The sequence below is a fragment of the Mobula hypostoma genome, chromosome 4, assembly GCF_963921235.1.
Source record: "Mobula hypostoma chromosome 4, sMobHyp1.1, whole genome shotgun sequence".
NCBI classification, from domain to species: Eukaryota; Metazoa; Chordata; class Chondrichthyes; order Myliobatiformes; family Myliobatidae; genus Mobula; species Mobula hypostoma.
The window spans coordinates 169,185,286-169,207,606 of record NC_086100.1 but is presented as its reverse complement, the minus strand read 5'-3'; the positions used below and the strand labels follow the sequence as shown (position 1 = coordinate 169,207,606).

Below are 22,321 nucleotides of genomic sequence, written 5' to 3'. Positions count from 1 at the left end.
CCAATTCTTTGATTTCCCACAGGTATTATATTTTTTAGATTGTCATTCACCAATCCCCTACTGGCAAGTATCTGTCCAGATGCCTCTTAAATGCCTTCATGTCCTCTTCTGTCAACTCATTCTGGAAACCAGCTACTCTTTGTTTAAAAAAAAAATCGACCCCTCAGATCACCTTTAAATTACTCTCTCTCACCTTAAGCCTAAACCCTCTAATTTTAGACATCCCTGCCATGAGAATAAGTACTCTATGCCTCTCATTTTATGTAGCTTTTGTCTAAGTGCTAGTCTGGATGCTTACAGCCATTTTGTGCCTAATATACTTTTTGAATAAACCACTGTAAAATAGATTCAGTGCTACAGACATAATGTACACATCAACCACTCTTGTTCACTGTTTTGCCCTCTTTGCACAGCTGTAGTGAGATGGGGGAATTCCTTTGAGCCATATTGTTTATCAGAATGGCTTGGCATTTGCAGTCAGCAGGCAAAGTCCATTGCTCTCCTCAGCTCTCAAAGATGCAGTGTGTTCTAAGTCTGCTCTTTTTCCTTTTTGACTTTGGTTGCTGTTAGCTGAATAGGGTTCCAAGTACCCCAAGCTGGCCGAAGATTAAAATTGGTTGAATTTTTTTTTCAGCAGCCAAACCTGGAAGTAAAATTTATTTTCACTCCAGGTTCAAATATTTTACAGAGGACTGAATAAAGATTGGAAGTAGATTAAAGTAGAAATTGAAAAGTCAAATATATTCTAAAGCAAAGATTACAGTTGACATGCATAAAATTACCTTTTGGGAGCAGAGTGATTGATGAAACATAATTGTGTTGTAGTACATCATTAAAACGTGGAACGGAGCATAACATTTTTTTTACAGTTTTGAGGCAAGAACAGTTCATGAATTATTGGAATTTTTATTGATTCTCTACTATAGTGGTAACAAAGGCTGTAGATGTGAGATTGGAGTAAGGTTTGAATGTTATTACTCTTCAACTATCAGGCTTCTGAACCAGCATGGATAACTTCACTTATCTCAACTGATTTCACAAGCTATGGGTTCACTTTCAAGGACTCGACAACTCATGTTCTCAATACCATCATTTATTTATTATTTTTGTATTTGCATAGTTGTTTTGCACATTGGTTGTTTGTCAGTCTTTATCTGGTGACATGCATACTTTGATAATAAATTCACTTTGAACTTTGAACAAGGTGTAGTGACAGCAGCTTTGGAAATTTTTAACATCAATCTGCACATGTGGAAGACTCGTGGTTCCTGTATCACAGGCCCCCATTAAGGATAACCGCAACAGCTAGCAGCCTCATTGCAGGTCAGGTATGGGTTGCATATTGGGCAGTTTTGTCCTCAGCAGTAGTAATAGTAGTAGTAGCAGTAGTAATGAAGCTGGGACTGTGTCCAGCCTGAAACAAGATCACCAGGTTCTGTTAAACTATTCTACCAAGCTGTCTTCTGCCATCCTATGCACTTTCCCCTTTTATTGCGTTTTCTTCCCTTGTAGCACATAGTCCTGGTTATCCACATAAACCAAGCATAACTGATTTATAGAGCAAAGATGTACAGGTTTCCAGTTCATAACATGGTAAACAGGGTGAACGTAATCAAGTCAATGTACAGAGGAGCAATTCTGCTCTCACTGGATGGGAGATGTAATGTATAAACAGTTGAGATACCAATCCTAAATAGTCTATTTATATGCTAGGTTTAGAATGACAGTTGTCACAATGTGAGAGACCCATCTCATTTAGTTTTAACACAGTAGACTGCAGGTGATTTGATTCCCCTATGTAATCATGAAAAGGCAATGTAACTTCATTGGACATGTGATGAGGAAAGAGGAGTCAGAATGCACGGTAATTATGGGAAAGTTTGAAGGGAAGAAAGCAAGAGGAAGACAAAGACAAATGATGATGGAGACAGCAGCCAGAGAACTGGAAATGAATACCAATGAATTGATCCACTTGACCCAGAACAGGAGTGTGTGAGCCATGGCAGTCAAAGCTCAAACTGGGCATGGCACCTGATGATGATGTAATTAGTGCAAAGTTTGGTAAATTGAGGATGTGTGTAATTTCAATAAAAACAAATGTTGAAGAGCAGGTACGGGTTTTGCCGAGCTTGCTAGACACCATTTAGCATTCCGGTTTGTATAGTCGAATCAGTGGCATCACAGTTAATCTGTAATTTATCTCTGTCCATTTGGCTTGACTCCACATCCCTCTTTATTCAGAATCTGCCAGTTTATCATGGATCAGCATCATTGTTCACTGTGTGGAGAGGTTTCTATATCAGCTGGCCCTTTGTGTACTTCTGATACCTGTACCTGAGGGTGTCATGTTGGCCTTGGAATCATTGCAGCATAAGTTTGTAAAATTCATTTCTGGTGTGAGAGGGTTTATTTTCATGAAGATGGATTGAGTAAAGGTGGCCTATACCTGCTGGAGCTTAGGAGAACGAGACATGATCATGTTCACGCATCTAAGATTTTGAGAAGGTTTGATAGGATAGGTGGTGAAAAGCCAATCCTTCTGCCTAGCTGGATGGTCTACAGCTGAGAGATGATTTAAGGATTAGAAAAATTGGGAGAAATATTTATGCTGAGGGTTGTGAATGATTGGAATTCTCTTCTCCAGAAAGCTGGAGATTCTTAGTCATTGTATATCTAAAGGCCCTGAACAATAGGATTTAGGGCATGGGAATGTGAATGGAGGTCAGGATGAGGTCTGAGGGGGTGGGCTTTGAGGGATGAGGAAGTGGACAAAGGAAGGATCAACTGTGACCTTATTGAATGCAACAGAGTTGGAAGGGTCAAGTGACTGCATCTTGCTGTAAATGCAAGGTTTTACATAGAGAATAAATGCATGGAGTTGTGGGAGCTTGGTTAGAAAAACTTAATCTGAATCTCCCTGAGATGGAGATTCAGTTTAATCTCCCTTCAAAAGTTGATTCACTGGTATGTGACATGCCTATCCTATGCCCAAGGCTCCAGATGTTTTCATTGGAAACCTCACAATTTTAATGATGCATTTTTTTTCTGTATCTGTTGTGTTGTTTGGAGATCAAGATCAAAGCAGACTGTTGTTAATTTTGAACTAGATGCAGGTTTTGGTTGCTGTGAAGTCTTGAGAGGAGAACAGAAATTTGTGAAAGAATTTAAAACCCGGATCTTTGGGTAACGGCTGGTCATTTTTCAGGAATTGGTGCAGGATGTACTAAATGTACCAGTAACCATAGTCAGAAATTTTCTCAGACTAAGGACCTTTCAGAAATTATTTGCTGAATCGGCAGATGTGTGGAGATATGAGTGCTCTATTATACAGGAACATTAATTCCTTACACTCAGCATTATCTTTACTAGAGTCATCTCCTGCTAAAACTCTAAGCCTAATATTGATGTGTTTTCACAAATACTGTATGATGACAACCTACAGCTAAGTAGTATATTATTTGGCTCCTCTGCTCTACATCTGCCCCATACGAGCTGGCTTCCTTTTACGGTGCCTGTCTCCTTTGGCTTTTCAGCTGCCCCATAAACCCATCACTGTTTATGACTTCAACCTTCCCCTACCCTCTGGATAGCGGAGTTTCTCCTGAATTCCTTATTCGATTTATTAGTGACTATCTCGTGTTGTTAGTTACTATCAAATGTTGTTAGTCACTATCTTGTATTGTCAGTGACCATCTTGTTTTATTGTCCTGGTTTTGGCCTGCACTCAAGTTTAAATAGCCATGTACTTTGCAGTCAAGTGGAAAGGATGAGATTGTAAAGTCCGAAAGTGTTAGATTTAGATATGTATCTGGTTACTGAACAGATCCTTAAATTGGGTGAGGGTACAGAAATTCCAGGAAACTGGCATGACAGGGCACAGTCCTGAGGAATCTATGGCAGGATTAAATTGGGACTTCCAAGTGTATTTTACTGGGGCTGAGCAGGTCTTAAAATAACTGGCAGTGCACTTATTGGGGTATTTCTGTATTTGGATTCTAAGGAGATTTAGAATGTGTTTCAGAAAGTGTTCTACTGAACAATGTGGCAGTTTTCCCCTTTATGGTGCTACAAGGTATTTTTACTTTGGATGGAGCAGTTCCTTGGGACAGCAGCCTTTCTTTCCACTCAGTCTGTTAGCAATACAGCATTTAGATTAAATGTGCCTTCAATAGGAGGTTACAGCATTTAATTTAAATCTCTCACAATGTTAGATTGCATTCTTCCATGTGTAGCTTATTCAATACAGATGGAGTTCACTGTAATAGTTGTGAATAAGTCCTTTGGCACTGTAGCCATCTGATAAATGTTTGTAACACCTTAACAAAAATTATTTATACAATAAACTAAAATGATCAAGGCGTTTCATGGGCATCTAGTCAAACAGAATTTGACAGTAACCACTAAATAGGACTTGCCATTTCCGAAGGCTGTTTTAAATTTTGTTTTCTTCGTTTAGCTTAGAAGTGTGGGTGCAGGACAATTGTGCCAAGTTGGTGATGTGCAGCATCTCTGTGGGGTGGTGAGCACAGGAACACTTGTGCTATGTAAAATATAAAATTATCAGCAGGTTATTTAATAACAGAGCTGATTCTGTCTCTCCTTCCATCCTAAGATCCCATACCCTGCCTGCCTAACTTGGCCCTTTCATACTCACTGACTCTTACAGCTTTCTGGTTAACCTTTTAGTAATCATGCCTTCAGCTGAGTTCTGGAATTCCCTCACTAAACCCTTCCACTCCTCTCTATCCCTTTAAGATACTTCCCAAAGCCAACCCGTTTTGACCAAGCTGCTTAACACATCTGTGGTTTAATGCTGAGTTTTGTTCTGTACAGTTCCTGTGAAATCCTAGGTCATTTCTGCTTTGAGGCCGCCATGCAAATGCATGTTGTTTTTGGGCAGTATCAGTTTAACAACATCCCGATGAATATGTTGAAGCTTCTCATTGTTCTGCTCCGGAAACTGATGATTCCTCCAGCATTGCTTCATACACTGGCTATTCCCAGCTCTGCTCAGCTTGCTATATTATCATGGAAAATAATCATTTTGTGGGGAGAAAAACAGCAGATGCTGGATATCTGGAATAAAAACAAAATGCAAGGAAAAACTCAGGAGGTCAGGCAGTATTAGAGAAAAACAGCCAATTATCCAAGTAGATGGTACTTGTCAGAAATGGGAATGAGAGAAACTAGTTTTTCCTTACCAAGAGGGAGTAATGGATAGGATGTTATCTGGTAGATAGGTCATTGATAGCAGTTAGAAAACACAAACTGAAGCTGTTAAATTAGGGTAGTGAGAGAGAGTGAGAGATAAAAAAAACAACCAACCAACCAAAAGGGAGTAAGCCAATAAGTGCAGAGTTGTCCAACATGTCATACTGTGCTAGCAAAGAGATAAAGGCTAAAATGGATGGGCTGCAGCAGAACTGATCTGATGCAGAGAAGGTAAGTTATCTAGCGCTGTTGAATTTGGGTATTAAGTCTGGAAGGCTGTAACGTGCCCAGACACAATGAACTACTGTTCCCCAATCATGTGTTGCGACTCATTGTAACAAAATAAGATGGAGCAGGTGGCTGGAAGCGCAGGATCACCGTTGCAAACTGAAGCGCGGTGCTCTGCCAAGTGGTCACCTAATCTGCATTTGTTTTTTCCAATGCACAGGTGACCACATTGTAAACAAATGTAGTACACAAGGTTAGAAGTGCAGAACTTGGGAAGAACGTTGGGTTGTTCAGCAGTGCAAAGACGAATTTGTTTTCAATGAGAAAGCTTAAAGAAAGCTTTAGGCAAATAATGGACAATAAGTCTACAGTAAGTGAGGAAGGGAATTGGCTCGGGTTTTTAAAAAGTGTCAAATAATTGGAACTGAGATGAAATTCCCCGAGCCTGATCACTTGCACCCTAAGATTTTGAAAGAGGCAACTATGGAGATGGAAAATTACATCAATGGATCCACTAAAAATCCTGCTGATTTTTGAATGGCTCTTGTAAATGGGAAGATAACAAATGTATCCCCACTATTTAGAAAAATGAAGGAAAGAAAACTTGAAATTGCAGACTACGTAGCATGACATCAATAGTAAGAAATTTATTAAAGTGATAACAGGGCGATCAGGTTAGAATGATTGAATCAACATGGATTGATGAAGCTCTGACTATGAAAGATTTTGAGTTTGTAGCTAACAATAGAAAATGATGGATAATGTTTGGACTTTCATAAAGTTTTCAAAAGTGTTGCTTCCTCAGAATTTTTTTCTGTTTATGATAGACTGCTTGAAGATGAACGCAAATATAATTTCAGGCTATTTGTATCATGTAGGAATTTGGAGAAACAACAAATTAACTTTTATTGAATATAATGTGTTTAATTGTATAATGGTGCTGATGCTTTGCAATAGTTCAAGTAAGTTAAAAATATTTTGTTAATGATTTTCATTTGTACAAATGAAAATTTGAGGCTTCTCACTTAAGTATCCAACAATAATTCGCCAGCATTGATAGATTCCAGTTGCCCTGGTATCTTTTCTCCATGACCACAATGTCCTGGTGAAACCTTTCACCATGCTCGTCACTAACAGCACCAAGATTTGCAGGGAAGAAGTCTAAATGGGAATGCAGAAAATGAATCTTTAGTGACATGTTGCATTTCATGGTTTCATATGCTTGAAGCATGCTTTCAACCAGCTGCATGTAGTTTGGTGCTCTGTAGATGCTGAGAAAAATTTCAGCAACTTCCTTGAATGCCTTTCATGTGATTTTCTCCGGTCCCACTAGAAATTCTTCAAATTGCCTGTCATTGATGACCTGTTTGATTTGTGGCCAACAAAAATGCTTTCCTTAATCTTGGCATCAGTTATTCTGGGAAGCATCTGTCTCAAATATCAAAATCCTTCATAGAAATTTTTGTGCCTGGTGATAGCAAATTCCATCCTTACAGTCCTGAACCCAGTAATTATTACTAAAACCTGCCCTGCCATGCAGCAGCTGTGCCGCCTAAGCATGGCCTAGCATACCTGGACAAGATAGGAAACTTTCCAGCTTACATTGTAGGCAACATTTTAATTGACTTGAATTATGAATTGAAATAATAAACATAAGTGATTTCAAAAAATGGTGCGTGATAGGGAAATTTCATGGTGATTTTCATGATCAGTAACCCAAAATTCATAAGATACACCTAAAGATATTCAGGAAGCAAAATCTTCGTTGTCCAGTTGTTGTCCAGTGTATACTATGAAGTATTATGGAAATCAGGAGATAGTGTAAGAGCCATGTGAACGGTGTTCTTATTGAGTATTTGATCAGGTCTACTCTTTAAGGAAAATCCTGGGAGTTCTTTCAGATCAAGGCAGCTGCCTCTCTGCTTGGGGATTAGGTGCAGGATTGTTTTTGTTTCTTATAAATAGATTTCAGACTAGGAAAACCTGCCCCTGATGGTTATCTACAATCATGGTATTGGAATTAGTTTATTATTGTCACATGTACTGAAATACAGTGAAAACCTTGTCTTGCATACTGTTCATACAGACCAAAATCATTGCACAGTGCATTGAGATAGAATGAGGTAAAACAATAAATATACAGGATAAATTGTAAAAGCTACAGAGAAAGTGCAGTACAGGTAAACAATGAGGTCAATTGTGAGGTCAAGAATCCATCTTATCATACAAGAGTTCTGTTCAAGAGCCTGATAAGTGTGATGGAAGCTGTCCTTGATCCTGGTGGTATGTGTTTTCAGGCTTTTGTATTATCTGCCTGATGGGAGAGGGGAGAAGAAACAATATCTGGGGTTGGTAGGTTCTTTGATTATGCTGGCTGCTTTAGTGAGACAGTGAGATCTATAGACAGTCTATAGAGAAGGAGGCTGGTCTCCATGAGGTGTTGATCTGTGTTCACAACTGCTGTTTCTTGCAGTCCCATTGAGAGCAGTTGCGTACATGCAGAACAGTTGCCCAAATAAATGGTGGATTGGTGAATGTATGCTGTACAACTTGGACAAAAGACACAGTGGAGAACCTTTATTAGAAATTGCCTATTCACATTCGTGGGACGTGTGTTAAGGTGGAAGATAGCAAAAATAAACTGTCTGGTTGCTGTGAGGATTCGTTGGTCTACAGGGGAAACCCCAACAAACCTCCTGCTGCCCTTGACCAGGTGGTGTGAGCTATATGGTTATTTTCAGCGTATGCTTGGCTACTAAAGACTCTTTTGGCAAATCAACTGTAGATGTTTCAGCAGTGTTTAAATTTTGCTATTAACTGGTTTGATATGAATATAGTGCTAGATGTTGTTGTTCGTCCTTCGTAGTCGAAGATGACCATGGCTTCAAAGTCAAATGGGAGATTGATGGCTGTGGGTCCGGAGGTGACTGATGAGGCTGATCCGGGCCCTGAAGGCTCGCCCACATGTGGGACACAAGTGGGTGGGTGCTGTCGTGGCAGTGGATGCTGCTCGGGCCTTGCGCACAGCACGCTTTCGTTGCGCCTCGATGATGCGCCTGACTTCAGCTGCACGGGCTCCTGTGGTGATCTTGCTGCGCCAAGCTGGACGGTCGAGGGCAAGCTTCTCCCACGTGTTGATGTCGACACCCAGGCCTTTGAGGGACACTTACAGGCAGTCTTTGTAATGTTTCTTCTGCCCCCCGACTGAGCGCTTGCCCTGACACAGTTCTCCGTACAGCAGCTGCTTAGGCAATCAGCTGTCTGGCATTCTGACCACATGTCCAGCCCACCTGGCTTGGGCTTTCAGCAGGAGGGTGTAGACGCTGCAGAGCCCAGCTGGTTCCAGGATTTCCGTGTCGGGGACTTTGTCCTGCCACCTGATGTGGAGGAGTCTGCGGAGACAACTCAGTGCTAGATGAACATTCTTGTGAAGGACGAATCAACAGGATTTGGTAGTGAGTGATGATGGTAGTGTTGTAAGACTCCATACATGGGTCAGTCTGAGCAACCTCCAGTGGAATTAATGAAAAGCATAATTTTTTCCCCTACATTTCCATCAACTCTGCCCATGTCAATTTAGAGGCCAATTAACACAGTCCCCAGAAAATGTGTAAATACCACACAGATTCTGCCAAAGGTCAAGATTGAACCCAAGTGTCTGACATTGAGGCTTTGGCTTTACCAGCCAAGCCACTGTGCTTCTCTTCTCAGATTATGTTTGGGTTTCAGTATGAGGTGACATGCAGTTACAGGCACAGACCAGGTCCATCTGCTGTGCCATTGCCATTTAGTTTGTCCAGACAAATCATTGGCTCTCAAATCAATGTAATTTAATTACAATTGTTAAGTACATATAATAAAATGTAATCAATAAAAGAAACATTAAGGTGAATGAAACAAATCGACCACACAAAGTTATGGCAATCTGTGAAAGAGTAGTGGGAGCAGATTCAGCAGGAACTTTTAACAGACAATCGGGTTATTTATTTAGTATACAGTGTGGAGTAGGCCCTTCCAGCCCTTTGAGCTACACTGCTGCAGCAACCCCACAACCTAATCACAAGACAATTTACCGGGCATGACTTTGGACTGAGGGAGGAAACCAGAGCACCAGGGGAAAACCCATGCATTCCATGGGAAGGACGTACGGAGACCCATTCCAGAATGGTGTTAAAATTGAGCTCCGAACTCTGGAACCCCCTGAGCTGTAATAGTGACGCACTAGCCACTACTCTATCGTGGCACCCATAAGGAGGGTAAAGAGATTTGGATAATTTTTTTTGCAGCCTTGGAGGCAGAGAAGGAATGGGAATGGCATTGACCTCCCACATCATGAAGACCCTGGAGAGAGTTGTTCTGGAGCTGCTCCGGCCTATAGTTAGGCCACACTTAGATCCCCTCCAGTTTGCCTACCAGCCCCGACTAGGAGTTGAGGATGCCATCGTCTACCTGCTGAACCGTGTCTACGCCCACCTGGACAAGCTAGCGAGCACTGTGTGGGTCACGTTTTTTGACTTCTCCAGTGCGTTCAACACCATCTGCCCTGCTCTGCTGGGGGAGAAGCTGACAGCGATGCAGGTGGATGCTTTCCTGGTGTCATGGATTCTTGATTACCTGACTGGCAGACCACAGTACGTGTGCTTGCAACACTGTGTGTCCGACACAGTGATCAGCAGCACTGGGGCTCCACAGGGAACTGTCTTGTCTCCCTTTCTCTTCACCATTTACACCTCGGACTTCAACTACTGCACAGAGTCTTGTCATCTTCAGAAGTTTTCGGATGACTCTGCCATAGACGGATGCATCAGCAAGGGAGATGAGGCTGAGTACAGGGCTACAGTAGGAAACTTTGTCACTTGATTTGAGCAGAATTATCTGCAGCTTAATGTGAAAAAGACTAAGGAGCTGGTGGTGGACCTGAGGAGGGCTAAGGCACCAGTGACCCCTGTTTCCATCCGGGGGTCAGTGTGGACATGGTGGAGGATTACAAATACCTGGGGATACGAATTGACAATAAACTGGTGGTCAAAGAACACTGATGCTGTTTACAAGAAGGGTCAGAGCCGTCTCTATTTCCTGAGGAGACTGAGGTCCTTTAACATCTGCCGGACGATGCTGAGGATGTTCTACGAGTCTGTGGTAGCCAGTGCGATCATGTTTGCTGTTGTGTGCTGGGGCAGCAGGCTGAGGGTAGCAGACACCAACAGAATCAACAAACTCATTCGTAAGGCCAGTGATGTTGTGGGGATGGAACTGGACTCTCTGACAGTGGTGTCTGAAAAAAGGATGCTGTCCAAGTTGCAAGCCATCTTGGACAATGTCTCCCATCCACTACATAATGTACTGGTTGGGCACAGGAGTACATTCAGCCAGAGACTCATTCCACCGAGATGCAACACAGAGCGTCATAGGAAGTCATTCCTGTCTGTGGCTGTCAAACTTTACAACTCCTCCCTTGGAGGGGCAGACACCCTGAGCCAATAGGCTGGTCCTGGACTTATTTCCTGGCATAATTTACATATTACTATTTAACTATTTATGGCTTTATATGGCTAAATTTATACTCTGTTCTTGGTTGGTGCAACTGTAACGAAACCAAATTTCCCTCAGGATCAATGAAGTATGACTATGACTAATTGGAAAATGCTTTGATTAAACCACCATTGTACAAATATTCCTGTTCCATTCTATTCTTTCATACATCTTTTTAACAGTGGCACAACAAATGTTCGTGGAGGACATCAGAAGTATCCAGTGTCAGCAGGTAGTTAAGGTTACCTGATGTGATAAGGGTTTGAAGCAGTTAGGACATTTGTTTTGGCGACGTTAGTTCAAAAGCCAGTATCAAAGGGGTTGCTGTTGAATGTTTCTACTTCTGCCCTCTTGGTCTGAAGTAATTTTTTTTATTTGTTCAAGGGATGTAGGCTACACAGGCTGACCCAGCATTTGTTACCATCCCTAATTAGGCAGGAGGAGAGCGAGCAGTGCACTGCGCATGCACAGCCCTCCAGTGAAAAATGATATCGTATCTGTTAAATAGGGGTCATGGACAATTCCGATTTGATGGAGAAGGGACATGAAAGCACAGAGGAACATCTGGAAAAATTTCTGAAACGCTCATTCGCTGCTGTCGTGACTGCGCAGTCGGGAATCTTTCGGAGAGTAGGCCTCAAAATCCCCGGCTTTGTCTGCTGTTGGCGACCGAGATGGAGGTCGAATCGTTCGGATAGAGATGGCACTCAGTACTCGGTATCGGAGAGCTGATCAGAGCTCGAAGTTTTTGGATGACTCAGAGTTGGACCGTGGTCGGGTATGGCAGGGAGAGTTTTTCTTCCTTCTCCCGTCTGCGTGAGATGTGGGACATTTGAGAGACTTTGAACTTTTACTGTGCTCATGGACTTCTTCATCAAGTTATGGTATTGTTGCACTGTTGTAACTATATGTTATAATTATGTGGCTTTGTTTAGTTTTTTTCAGTCTTGGTCTGTCCTGTGTTTTGTGATATCACACTGGAGGAAATATTGTATCATTTCTTAATGCATGCATTACTAAATGACAATAAAAGAGGACTGCGTGTGTTCATAATCTAATCTAATTATCTCTAGAAGATGGTGCTGTCTTGAATCGCTGTAGTCTTTGAGGTTTAGGAATTCCTGAATTCTTCTAAAAAGATTAATAAGCAACCTATGTAATTCCATTGATCAAAAAGACAAGGTGTTTAATTATAGGCCAGTTTGTTTAATACCTATTGTTGCCAAGGCACTTGAGTCAATAATCAAAAAGGAAATAACTAATCATATAGGAATGCTGAATATAACCAAACCTAATAAGACCATAAGATATAGGAGCAGAATTAGGCTAATCTCCTGCCTTCTCCCCGTATCGCTTCATGCCCTGACCAGTCAAGAATCTTATCAACCTCTGCCTAAAAATATATGTGAAAACTTGGCCTCTACAGCTTTCTGTGGCAAAGAATTCCACAGATTCACCGCTATCTGGCTAAGCATGGTTTTATGAAAAGTTAACAAATCTTTAGAGGATGTGGCAGGAAAGGTTGATAGAAAGGAACCTCTGTTAAGTAACATGCTTAATTTGACATTGTGTTACATAAGGAGGTTGGTACGTTAATTAAGAGCCCAAGGTGTTAGAAGTGTCTTAGCATCATTCAAAATTTGGTTTCATCTAGAAAACAAAATGTTGGAATAATTTGGTTCTTTTGAGGATGGAGGGATATAACAAGTGAAGTAAATGGAGTACCTTGGCATTGGTTTGTGGCCTTCAATTATTTATTATTTGCATTAATGACATGAAGGGACTGAAATTTTCAAGCTTGCCGATGATACGAAAATAGGTGGAAAGGCATCTTGATGAGGACATTGTGATTTTACAATGATTGGATATACAGATATGATGGTGGTTGTCCATCATGTCTGATGATGGCAGCAGAGTTTTTTTAAAAGTAGAAAAGCTGTTCCACTGAAGCAGTTCTACTCTCTCGACCTCAGAAGTACAGCTCAAGTGGTCTGAATAAGTATCGTAAACTGGGGTCTTTGGTTACAGTGGATAACCATGATATCTTCTGTGCCTTGTCATGCCCTTCACTCTCCATGAAGCATTGCAGAACCACCTTCCTGGCCATTGGATCTCACTGTGTATCTCTTTTGACCAGAGTTGACTTTGCATGCTAGGACACATGTCCCCATCTCACTGGGGTATAAAGTCTACTGGCTACCTTAACCTTGTTTAACCCACAGGTCGAAGTGTGTACTGGGAGTGATAGCACCTTTGGTCCCATTGGACACTCGGCTCTCACCGAATGTGGCCATTTTTGCATGCAGACAGCTACTTGGACACACCAGTGAGAGCTGAGTGTCCAGTATCACAAAATATCAGTAGGTAGAGACAGCTAGTACATAAAAAGGCAAACAGCAGTGTTGCCTGATTATGAAGGGACTGGAGTTTTTTTTTTAAAAAGAGAGGTTTTATTACAACTACACGGGGTGTTCATGAGGCTACACCTAGAATAATGCAGACATTTACATTAAAAAAGCCTTGCCTTAAAAAAAGATATACTGAAGTTGAAGGCAGTTCAAAGGAGATTCACCAGGCTAATTCCTGAGATGAGAGTTGTCCAGTAAAGGAAAAACTAGACAGCTCAGACCTATATAACTTGGAGTTTAGAAACATGAGGGATGATCTTATTAAAACATCCCATAGAGGCTTGACAGGAGACGTTGAGATTTTCACCAATGGGAAAATCATGAAGAAGAGGACATAATTACAAGATAAGGGCCACTCATTTAAGATTCCTAGCAACTTTTTCCAGAAACTGGTGAATATCTGGAATTCTGTGCCCCCAAGGGTGTTGGAGGCTGAACCATGAGATATATTTAAGGTGGAAGTAGATAAATACTTGAAAGATCAGGGAATTGAAAGCTATGGGGAACTGCCACAGAAGTGTTGAGGCCAGCATAGGTCAGCCATGATCATATTGGTGGGACAGACTTGAGGGACCAAGTAACCTTACAATTCTCTTGGCTTCTCAAGTTTCCCATGTGAATGAGACCAATTGCAAACTTTTGGTATGAGCTGCATTCTCTGCTAATCCAAAAGCAGAAAGCTGAACTTGTTTTCAGCAGATCTTATCGCCATTAACAGACGCAGTTCCCTACAGCCAGGAAATCCTCCAGGAAAAGACGCTTGACTGGCGTCAGAAGGGGGTACGCAGCTATAGTTATATCTCATACAGGAGCAGCTTTGACCTGTGAAATGATTGATTTGAAGAAACTCTGGTAGTCAGAGTGTCTCAATGTTGCCTCAGTGCTCTGATCTGCATTGTCCTGAGGAAGTAGGTTTCTTCCTGCCCTGCAGGAAGACAGTAGCTTTCACTGGTCGCTCTGTCTGTGTAAACATGGGTTCAGTGCAGAAGTCACCAAATAGATTTGTCAGTTTGCTTCCATCTTTGTTGCTGTTTGTACCTAAGTTATTATCACAAAACAAGTATGTTATTCAGCTGCGTTTTATCTGTCTTGGGAAAACACAGCCGAAAGTATTCTCAGACTGAACTGACCAATTAGACCATTATGCAGACAGTTTAGAGCATTTTAAAGCTGCGGTCTCATAATCCTATTCATCTGCTTTCAGCAGCTCTGGATTAAAATCATTCAGCACAGGAGGAAGCCACATAGCTCATCACTTGCCTCTGTTTCTCTGAAAAAGGCTCTCTAGTTATTCTGTTTCTCTTCAGCTCTGAAGAACTCCCCAATATTTTTCCAATTTTCTTTGCGTTGTGTCTGCCTCCAGCACACCCTCACATTCAATTTACCACAGGCACTTGAGTACATGATCTACTTAAACAGTAAAATGATGCAGAATGCATTAAGTGCAGCACTGTCAATGTTGTTGTCCTCTAGGAGTGGATTTATATTAAAGAAACTGTACTTGAGCAGTAACAAGAGCTTTAGCCAGTGTTTATAACCAATATTTTTAGTAGTTGCGCAAAGAATTGTGCATTCTAACTGCTCCATGTGATGGCCATCTCCACTATATGATCCAATGGCATTGTTGCCACTGTCCAACATTATCAAAATCCCCCAACACAAGGGTTCCCAACGTTTTAATGCCATGGAACCTTACCATTAACCAAGAGGTCCACGAACTTAAGTTTGGGAACACTTGCCCTACATGCTTGTCCAATCCATCTTTTGGTTTGAACTCTCTTTCACAAGTAAGAGTCGGGAATTCTAGACATTGAAGAACTGAGATAAAACTCCACTGACTTTCCAAGCTTGCACGCACTCTGCTCGCAGACAGTCCCCTCATTGTCTGTGCCAGCCACAGAAACCCAACATGGGCCTTCCATCTTGGGCCGCAGGAACCTACCCTCTTCGTGCTAGTTGCAAGAACCCATCCTCCCTCCCCGCCACCTGCATCACTTCTAGATATCTCTGAACTGCTCATTCTAGCCTCTTTTCCCATTTATTTGCCCAACATCCCAACATTAAGGCAGTTACAAAGCAGAACCTGTGCAGGTACCTATTGGAAGCAGACTGATATCTCCGTATGGTGTTGTGCAACAGCCAGCAGTTCCCTGCTAAACAGGGATGGCAAAAATAATGACAGTCATTTTTTTTGGTTTTTTTGGTGCTGCCTTTGTTACCACTGCTGGTATTGAGACAGATAGTAATTGATCAAATAATGTGTTTTTATTAAGTTGATTAACTCCTTATTACAATTAGTAAAGAGTACCATGAAGTTGACAGTTTGTGTTACACGGGGTCTTCTCATTCGAATGATGGCATTGCTTGATGAAGACCTACCTCATAGAACTTTAGGAAAAAGTTAATATGTCATCTAATATAAATTGATTTACTATTGGCACATGTACTGAGGTGCAGTGGAAAACTCTGTTTTGTGTGCCATCTTACAGATCATTTCATCACATCAGTGCATCGAGGTAGTACAGGGTAAAACAATAATGGGGCAGAATAAAGTGTTAAAATCATAGAGAAACTGCAGTGCAGGCAGAAAGTAAGGTGCAGGTTCTTGATGAGGTAGACAGGTTGAGTCCATCTTATCCTACTGTGAGTCTGTTCCGTTGCCTTATAACAGCAGGATAGAAGATGTTCTTAAGCCTGGTAGAATGTGCTTTTAGGCTTGCATTTTTAGTCCATTGGGAGGGAGGAGAAGAAAGAGGATGGGAGGTTTGATTATGTTGAGTGCTTTACCAAAGTAATGAGAAGTATAGACAGAGTGCATGGAGGTGAGGCTGATTACTGTGATGTGCTGAGTTGTATTTACAATTCTGCAGTTTCTTGTGGTCTCGGGCAGAGAGTTGCTGTACAAAGCCGTGATGCATCCAGATAAGATGCTTTCTATAGTATAAAAATTGTTGACAATCAACAGGACATGCAGAATTGCTTTAACCTGTTAAGGATTTGGAGGTACTGGTGCACTTTCTTGGCCATTGTGTCTAGTGGTTGATCAGAACAAGCTATTGGTGATTTAAGTAATCGTGCAGTCATTAAGAATAGGAAGCCATAAAATAGCTTTTTAAATCAGTCCCTGACATCCCCCCCCCCCACTGATTACTTCTTTACAAGCATTTAATGAACTGCCATGAGTAGGTTCCTGTTGAACCTGCCTCACTACCCTTTCAGACTGCATTTTCTGGATCATAGCTCTCCCAGCCATGTAAATTATTGTGTACTCTATTAAAGCATCAATTGTAAATGCATCTATTAAATTTTCCCTTATCCTGTCTTGCTGTGTCAGGGTGAGTTCTCAGAACTTTGACACATTCCATCATATGATTCTTCAGATAAGGAATATGGAAAAAAGTCATATTTCAATTTCTGGCATGTCTATAACACAGTAACATATTTTAAGATACTTGCCAGAAATTATTAAACAGGATTTGACAATGAGTCATATAAGGAGATAGTAGCTGCTCATGGGTGGTGAAGGAGCGATTTCCCATGTATATCCTGGTGTATACTGGGTGAGGAGTGTGTCAGTTGGTTTCCTCCATACCCTACTGATTGTGGGGGTTACCTGTGTATGAACCTCTTCCAGGTTGCTTACGGAGATTTGCTGGAGCATCTTCACAGGTTGAGGTATCAGAAGCCAAGAGGATAGCCAACTTGTTTAATTTAACAAGACTACCCATGATACATCAGATAACTACAGGCTAGTGAGCCTTATGTCAGTGGTAAGGAACTTAATGGAAAATCCTAAGCATAGGATTTGCCTAGAGAAAAAAGGAATCATCAGCGTGGCTTTGTGTGGGGAGCAGCCCTGCCTAACTATTGAGTTTTTCAAAATTCAAGTTCAAAGTAAATTTATTATCAAAATATATGTATGCCACCATATGCAACCCTGAGATGCATTTTATTGCAGGCATGCGCAGTAAATCCAAAAACCATAACAGAATCAATGAAAGACTGCACCCAACAGGACAACAACCAATATGCAAAAGACAGCAAATTGTGAAAATACAAAAGAAATAAAAGCACTTCATAAATAAGCAATAAATTTTGAGAACACGAGATGAAGAGTCCTTGAAAGTGAGTCCACAGGTTGTGTGAATCATAGGTTGAGGAGGTAACTAAGCTGATGTGATGAATGGCTTGTTTCTGTGTAGTACAACTGATTTTCTGAACAGACTGCTGTTTCCTAAATTACAAAATGATCAAACTTCATACTTGGCTGCAAAGCCTTTTATAACATCTTGAGGTAATTAAAGTTGCTCTAGAAGTATATTTATCTATTTGCTTTTTTATATCTTTTTTGTCCAGTTTTCTTTTGCATTGATGCTTCAGTGAAGAATCTTGTCTACAATCCAGTGGTACAACTTTTTGATCTGCTGAATCTGTTTGTTTGCAGTTACCCTGCAGTGTGCGAATTCCTACAGCACAATAATTTATTATCGGTAATCCGAGCTCATGAGGCACAGGATGCCGGGTAGGTGCTTGTTTATATATTAAACATTTAAGTTGAATACTTAATTCCTGTGTATTAAAATAGATCCTTTGTGCAACAGTGATGATGTTTGTTAACTCAGCCCAGAATGGTTGGCTGGGAAAATGAGAGACAGACTACTTTATGAAAATTAAATGTCAGAGTGTTGCAATGACCAGCTTATGATAAATGCCACCAGAGGAAGTCTCTTCATGCCATTGTCCTTTCCATTAGATGCCTAATAGTGAAGTGTTGAAGCAATTAAGAAACAAAGACTGTATAAAAGACAGAATGCAGAAGATGCTGCAGATTGCATGTAAATAAAACTTATAGGGAATACTCAGCACCTGTGGAGAGAGAAACTGGGTCCCTTTCATTCCAAGGACAGAATTTGGCTGCCACACCATTGCAGAGTAAATGCTGCACTGCTAGAAGCTGTGCAGTTCAGGTGAACGATTAAAATGAAACTCATCTGGCTCCATGTAAATATCTAAATCTTGTGCATTATTTTGAAGAAGAGCTGTGGGAAGCTATCATTTGTTATCCAGTGATTCTTTTATCTTCCCAGTTAACATCAGAAATGATAATTATCTGTACATGTCCTTGGCACACTGTGGGAATGTTATGATTTTAAAAATTGAGGAGGTGGTGGTGACCAATCAACCTCTTATCTCTGTACTGCCTGTCAGTGAGAGGTGAGATAATGGCTGACCTTTTACATAGCACCACAATTTTCCTGCACTAACATCCCCTCTCAATTCTCTTAATATTGAAAAATCTATAGTTCTGTTTCCTGCAATTAGCTATGCAGGATCTTGTGAGCAAGACAGAATTTCATAGGAATCTGGATTTTGCTACCACGTAATTGCCAAGTATATTCCAGATAGAAATCAGTAGATTTTTTGGATATTAAGGGGTCATGTTGGAAAATGGAGCTGAGGTAAAAGATCATAAAGGATCTACTGAATGGTGAAGCAGACACAAAGGAATGACTGGCCTTCTCCTGTTCCTTATGTTCTTATTGTAGCTGTTCTTCAATTCATGAGTTAATAGGCTCTCCTGAGGCTAGAAATCCGCAGCTCTCTTTTCTCAGATCTGAACTGTTGTCTCTCTATCTCTGTCGATGCTGCCTGGCCTGGGTATTTACAGCATGTTTTCAACCGTTTTCTTGGTGTGGAGTTACGCACAAGCAGCCCTTGTGCTCCAGTCAATGTACATCTGACTTGTTCTCCACCTTTTGTATTGCCTTCCATAGTTCATTCTCTATACTTCACTGTCAAACTTTGCAGAGTTTTTAAGTCCACAACAAGCTTTGGTTTTAACACTAATTAGTGAATTCTTTGTGGACACTAATCATCTAAAGAATCCTTGATTTATATTTAGTGAATTAACATTTCTTTTAAATTCTCCAAAGAGCTACACAGCAGCATTAGCAAAATTTGACATTATCATATAAAGCATCATTATGTGACCTGGAGCTTGGCGAAAGAAGTTTATTTCACGTTAATGCAGTTTGTTGAAGCAGGAGCTTTTTTGCCTGTCCTGAATATGATGACATAGAACAGTACAACACAGGACAAACCCTTTAGCCCACAAGAGCTGTGGTGAGCATGATGTCAAATGAAGCTAATCGCATTTGCCTGCATGTGATCTATATCCCTACGTTCTCTACATATTCATATCTCTCTGTAAAAGCCTCTTGAACAGCACTATCATATCTGCTTCCTCTACCACCCCTGGCAGCACAGTTCCAGGCACCTACCACTCGGGGTGGTGGGGAGGGGGGTGGTAGAGATCTTCCACCTTTCACCAAAATAAAATTCAGCTTGCATAACTGCTCAAACTCGTAGGAGGGAAAAGAAAGGTTTGGAGATTGTGACTTCAACCCCCACTGGTGCCAGTGTGCGAGGAAACTGAGTGAAGACTCACCTCGGCTAGAAACCTGAACCACAGTGTCGCAGTCTTGCCATCACCTAAGAGGCCCTTCAGACACAAGCTACAAACATAAAGTGGAGACAGAATGACAAGTTTAAAATTGTGAAAAGTGTCATCACCACTGTCACACACAGTTGTAGAATGAAGGTAAAACACCTCTGTAGACATTGGAGTAGGAGATGTTGCATTTTCCGTTACGAATGTTCTCAGCTGGGATGAGGACATCACTATCATTCCCTGTTTACTTGGATTCCATTTAGAGCAAATAGCATAACGTGCCCATGGTATGTTCAACAGAATCTAATTAATGGATAATTTGAAATTTTACAATCGTTAGGACTGGAAATTGACAAATTAATTCCTGTCTATGATTGTAGATGCAAACTTCAGGTATAACTGTATTTTTTTTTATCTTCCCAGGTACCGAATGTACAGAAAGAGCCAAACAACAGGTTTCCCCTCACTAATTACCATTTTTTCAGCTCCCAACTACTTGGATGTCTACAATAACAAAGGTATGGGAATGGACTCCACTGTATTACTGGATGGTTACAACATAATTTAAGGGGTTGACCACTCTGCCTTTCAAGTCTACTGCACCATAAGATCTGATTGTTGATGCAACTCTACATTTCCATCTAACCATGGCGATCTTTCACCCCTTTCTTATCTAGAATCTATCTGACTCTCCCATAAAAGTATTCAGACTCTACTTCTACTGCACTCATAAAAGAAGAATCAGTAAGAGGTGTGGCGGAAATTTTGTCTGATTGCAGCAGATCACCGTTTTAAATAAGTAATCCCTGCCCCCCTCCCCCAAACAATAGCCCATGGTTCTTGATTCTCCCACACAAACCATCCCTACACATTGACCTTGTTGAATCCCTTAGTGTCCTGTTAATGAAGTACTGCTCCATTCAGAGTTGATAGAGGCCTGACACTCAGACCTGTATGTAGCAGCACTTCCCTCTGTGATGGAAAAATAATATAGTGTAGTTGTATACTGTCATTTTGAATGTGTGCAATGGTACTGACCAGCTTGAGACTATTAAAGCTGGCTGAAAATGTATTTGTTCTGTACCTCTGGCCTCAGCAGATGGGTTGTTCCGGTAAACTAGAGCTTGTACAGGTGTTAAGCTGTGTATTTTCAAGATGTTTGCAGAAAGCAAGTAATAGGGGTCAAGTGGGAGAAATGTAGACTTTGGGTTGTGTTCCCAAGACTATCGATGTGATAAATTAGGAGTGATGTGTGTTGTTCTTATAAGTCATCTGTCGCTGCTGTAAAGTAGAGCAAGGGATTAGAAAGCTTTATCGTTGGTTTATTTTGTATGCATCAAGTCACAAATTACAATTTCAATAAACCTGATCCATCTCTAATTGGAAAACTTTTTCAGAATCAAATCCCATTCTCCAGGGCTGACTTTTCCAAGTTTAGTGATAATTGCTATGCCTTGGATGCTTTCACTATATAAGTTATTGCAACAATGCACCTAAAATTAATTCTTGTGTAAGTTCCTAAATCTTAGATATTGTTTCGAATGAATGTGTACAAAATGCTTTCCATTTGGTGAACACTAAGTGCATTATTGCAACATGCATCTGCTCTGTGATGTCAGGTATTGACAGATGTCAGTTGTGAGGTGGAAATGTGAAGCTACTTGCTGAGGTTTTACAAGACATGTAAAGAACTGTTACACTCCTTTAGGTTCAGTATAGTCTCTCGACATGTAATGAGCTGTATTCCCAAATAGTCCTATTACAGGTTCCATGCTTCATGGTCAAGACCTTCAGTCCATTATGAAGAAAGATTTCTCTGAGTTGTTGCACTCTCCTCTCCTTCACACCACCCTATGTTTCTCTTCCCATTTGAAAGCTCAGTTCAACCTGCTATTACACTCCTTTTAAGCACTTGGTCCAGATTACAATACTCCCTGGTTCTTTTTGCTGATGCCCTTTATTCCATGTCCCTCTGATCACCAGCCTTCTTGCCCTTATTCTTTCTTAATATATTATCAAAAGCATTTATGATGTTGGTCTCTTCTATAAATCGAAGAGCAACCCCAACCACCCATCCCTGGCCCACCTCTGTGTCTCTCATTCCAAGGGAAATTCAAGTAATAGATCCCAAAGAGCTCCATCCAGTCAGAGCACAGGTGATCTTTATTTTAAATTGGTGTCCCATGGTTACTCCAAAAATCTCCTGAAGTTTCAGTCTGATTTCCTTCCCAGGTGTTACGTACCCCGTAACTGGGTTGCCAAACCAGCAGAAATGGATCACTCAGTTGGAGTCTGGAGTACTAGAACTAAGAAAGTTTTATTAAAGAAACAAGCAACACAGTAATCGAAAGGATAATAAATGCAACAATTCAACAATGATAACCACACATGTGCACAGAATTAAGATAACAGCATCAATCAAGCTCTATCGTTGTCTAGGGGTAAATGACCAATTTCAAAATGACTCAAAGTTCAGTCCAGTTTGTAGTTC

The 22,321-nt window shown here is 40.9% G+C and overlaps 1 protein-coding gene across 4 annotated transcripts in view; it reads left to right on the top strand.

Annotated features, from left to right (window-relative positions):
- The window catches only part of LOC134345770 (protein phosphatase 3 catalytic subunit alpha), a 285,040-nt gene that overhangs the window by 210,066 nt on the left and 52,653 nt on the right, over positions 1-22,321 (top strand). For all 4 annotated transcript variants that reach the window (XM_063046959.1, XM_063046957.1, XM_063046960.1 and 1 more), the window contains exons 7-8: positions 17,824-17,901; positions 20,254-20,348. In XM_063046959.1, the coding sequence (XP_062903029.1) occupies positions 17,824-17,901; positions 20,254-20,348 (173 nt within the window). The remainder of the gene's footprint in view (positions 1-17,823; positions 17,902-20,253; positions 20,349-22,321) is intronic.